The 3,990-nt window shown below is 50.9% G+C and overlaps 1 protein-coding gene across 1 annotated transcript; it reads right to left on the reverse strand.

Annotated features, from left to right (window-relative positions):
- Positions 1-777: 777 nt before the first annotated feature.
- Positions 778-1,189, reverse strand: LOC141231509 (histone H2B 1.1-like). The gene has a single exon (XM_073667708.1). It carries the CDS (start codon positions 1,156-1,158, stop codon positions 778-780), a length of 381 nt encoding a protein of 126 aa, XP_073523809.1. The 5' UTR covers positions 1,159-1,189.
- Positions 1,190-3,990: the final 2,801 nt, after the last annotated feature.

Below are 3,990 nucleotides of genomic sequence, written 5' to 3' on the forward strand. Positions count from 1 at the left end.
CAGATAGATATCTAAACAGATACAAAACATATAGTGCAAAAGTCAACCAGTGCAATAATAAAAATGGTACTGTCACCACTTGTAGAGTTGTGAAGAGGCCGTCCATATAATCAGGAGGGGCATGGATACGAGGGCTCCCTAATTTCCCTGTAGTGCCCCGAGCAGGTCTCCCGTCCGGACAAGGACAGAACCAAAGTGCGGTCTATCCCGCTAGTGATGTCTCGGGTTTGTATGGAGACATTACAAGCAGGATAGACCACATTTGGGTAAAGTCCTTGTCAGGACACGACAGGGTTTATATGGACAGCCTCTTCAGAAGACTACAACTGGTGAGACTGTACTATGGTTTATTATTGACTTTTGCACTTTATATGCAGGTTTTGTGTCTGTTTAGATTATTGTTGGTTTAGCTGCAGTGTTAAAATAATCTGTTAAAAGTGACTTTTTAATTCTATATCAGACCCCTGCTGCTAGTGAAGGGTGAGCGAGTATCTATGGCTGCCAGCACCTGCTCCTCTATTATCAGACTTATCCCAATGTTCCACATCCCAATATAACTCATCCTCCCCATCTATCATCCTCTAATCCCTTCCTGCCCTTATTGGAAGTATTGACCCAAAATGCGCCTCCTGCTAACACACGAGGTACCAGTCAGTGCAGCCTCATGTTCCCCAGGGAGAGGAGCAAGACACGGACAAGCAGCCACAGCTCTGATGTAGACGGGGTGGGTGGCTCTTAGAAGAGCCTTTGGGTTGGTGGAGCAGAGCTTGGAGCAGATCACTTGGCGCTGGTGTACTTGGTGACGGCCTTGGTGCCCTCGGACACGGCGTGCTTGGCCAGCTCTCCGGGCAGCAGCAGGCGCACAGCGGTCTGGATCTCCCGGGAGGTGATGGTGGAGCGCTTGTTGTAGTGAGCCAGGCGGGAGGCTTCCCCTGCAATGCGCTCAAAGATGTCATTGACAAAGGAGTTCATGATGCCCATGGCCTTGGAGGAGATGCCGGTGTCAGGGTGGACCTGCTTCAGCACCTTGTACACATAGATGGCATAGCTCTCCTTCCTGCTCTTCCTCCGCTTCTTGCCGTCCTTCTTCTGAGTCTTGGTCACAGCTTTCTTGGAGCCCTTCTTGGCTGCTGGTGCAGACTTGGCAGGTTCAGGCATGATGATAGCAGAATGTTCACTTCACTGGAGAGAGAATAATGATCCTGCTCCTCCCAGAGCGGCCGTATTTATAGAACGGCCATGCAAATGAGCAAATGAGCGGACATGCGGATATGAAGCGTTCTTCACATGCATTTCCGCATGCGGGTTGACAAGCGCTTTCCAAGCGCTTTTAGCATCACTTGGAAAGTGTTTGTCAACTTGGTCACACTATATAAATCCATGCAACCGGCATGGATTTATATACTGTGACCAAAAGAATGTTTAAAAATAAAAAATAAATCTATACTTACCTTCCGATGGCCCCCGGAGTCTTGCTTCCCTCCGTCCTGGCTGCCGGCAGATCGCGGTACACTGAAGGAACTGCCGACGTCAGCATCGCGTGACCCGTCACATGACTATGACGTCAGCGCAGGTCCTCCAGTCCATCGCGATCTGCCGGCAAGGGAGGACGAGCGCACCACGGGCCATCAGAAGGTAAGTACAGTATAATATTTATTTTTTATTCTTTTTTTTTTACAGTTTTCTATGGTACCCGGGTCCGGAGGAGAGTCTCCTCTCCTCCACACCTGGGTACCATCCGCACATTGAACGCATGTATTCTGCATGTGCTTATCTAGTGAAGCGGAATACATGCGTTCTAATACAAGTCAATGGCGGTGAAAACGCAGCGCTTCCGCAAAATAATTGGTAGTGCTGCGTTTTTTTCCACAATGATAATCCGCAGCGGAAATTTCCGCAGCATGTGCACAGCACATGCGGATTATCATTGGGGAACATGGCAGGCCTTCTACCATGCGTTTTTTAAGCGTTTCTGCAGCGTGTTTGCCGCTGAGGAAATGATTAAAAAGCGCATTGTGGGCACTCAGCCTTAATGTGTGAATGGTGAGGACGTGGTGCAGAAGTGGAGTTTTTCCAAGAGTGGGCAGAGGGGCTGTGAAAGGTTCGAGGGTTGGAGCAGGCCCGGCGCCAGCACCCAGGCAAGTGCCGTGGTCCTGAACAGGCGGGGGGGCCCACTCGCCGTCGGGCTCCCCGCCACGCTTTCGGACCCGTGAGCGGAGGAGAGCGGTGTCAGAGCCCGCTCCCCCCCGCTTGCTCAGGGCCCCGGCAGCCGGCACAATACTTACCCCTCCCTGTACCTCCGCAGCAGCTCCGGTGTCTTCCGTGTCCTCTGACTGACGTCTCAGCTCAGAGGGCGAGGTGACGTCTTTCCACCATGCCCTCTCCTGAGTCGTCACAGCGCAGAGCGGGAAGACACCGGCGACGCTGGAGTCCAGAGCAGCAGCAGATGAGAAGTGAGGTGAGTATTTGATTTTTTTTTTTTTTTATGTATGGTTGCTTGGGGCATTATAAGGGAGGGGTGACTTCCTGATCCTGCATGGGGCATTAATAGGGGGGGAATGACATCCTTCATGGGGCATTATAAGGGAGGTAGGTGACATCCTGCATGGGGCATTATATAGGGGGGGCAAGTGACATCCTGCATGGGTCATGATAAGGGAGGGGGGTGACATCCTTCATGGGGCATTATAAGGGAGGGGTGTGACATTCTGTATGGGGCATTAAAAGGGGGGTGGGGAGTGACATCCTTCATGGGGCATTATAAGGGAGGTAGGTGACATCCTGCATGGGGCATTATAAGGGGGGGTGACATCCTGCATGGGGCATTATAAGGGGGGACAGGAACAGCCTGCGTGGGGCATTATAAGGGGAACAGCCTGTGTGGGGCATTACGTGGGGGGAACAGCCTGCATGAGGCATTACGTGGGGGGAACAGAATGCATGGAGCATTATTTGGGGCCAAACAGCCTGCATGGAGCATTATGTGTGGGAGGGGGCCAGCCTGCATGAGGCATTATGTTGGGAGGAACAGCCTGCATGGAGCATTATATGGGGGCCAGTATCCTGTATGGAGTGTCATAAGCAGGCCAGTATCCTGTATGGAGCATTTTATGGGGGCCAGTATTCTGTGTGGAGCGATTTTCCGGTTTCTGAACTATTGTGGAATTTACAATAGATATCGCTCATGTAATGTAAGAAGTGAAATCTTTGGCCTTTTACTATATATATATTTCTCTGCGGTATCTGTGCATCATGAATCGTGGTATGTGTTAAAAGGGGCCCACAAAAACCTGGTGCCGCCCCTGGGTTGGAGGCGGAGCGGCGGTTTAGCCTGAGTGGAGCTCAAGGGTGCTCGAAAATGTTGCCAGTATTGGGCCCTGAAATTCCTGGTGGCAGCCCTGCCCGTCCTCCACTCTTAATTCATCATTTTCTGTCCCCCGTCCCCTACCTTCAATACCTCATTTGCTGTCACCTGTCCCCCCCTTCAATACATCGTTTGCTTTACCCTGTCCCCCAACCTTATTTCATCATTTACTGTCCACATCCCCCACCCTCAATTCATCATTTGCTTTCCTCCACCCCCAATTCATCATTATCTGTGCCACCCACCTCAATACATCATTATTTACTGTTCACCGTCCCTCACCCACAATGCATCATTATTTGCTTACAATTACAATTAGTTAATTGTATTTAAAAAAAAATGCCATACTTACCTCTCATACGATCCCTTGCAGCTCCACTTTTGGACTGGTAGCCTGGCACGTGTACATGCCGTCGGCTATGCGATGACTTCATCATTTAGGCGCCGTCACCAGCGTGTAGTGAGCTGGCCGGCTCTGGCTGTTCTGTGATAATTGATATAGAGCCTGTTACAGAAGTGATTACACAGGATGATGTTGCCACCTTGTGGCCAGAGGTTGCACCTGCGCAGGGTGTGATGACAGAGAAAAAGACTGAGCCTCCTGTGTCCCGCCCTAGAGAGTCACG

This window comes from Phyllobates terribilis, unplaced genomic scaffold (assembly GCF_046119375.1).
Source record: "Phyllobates terribilis strain yellow unplaced genomic scaffold, ASM4611937v1 Scaffold_510__1_contigs__length_1275624, whole genome shotgun sequence".
Classification (NCBI taxonomy): domain Eukaryota; kingdom Metazoa; phylum Chordata; class Amphibia; order Anura; family Dendrobatidae; genus Phyllobates; species Phyllobates terribilis.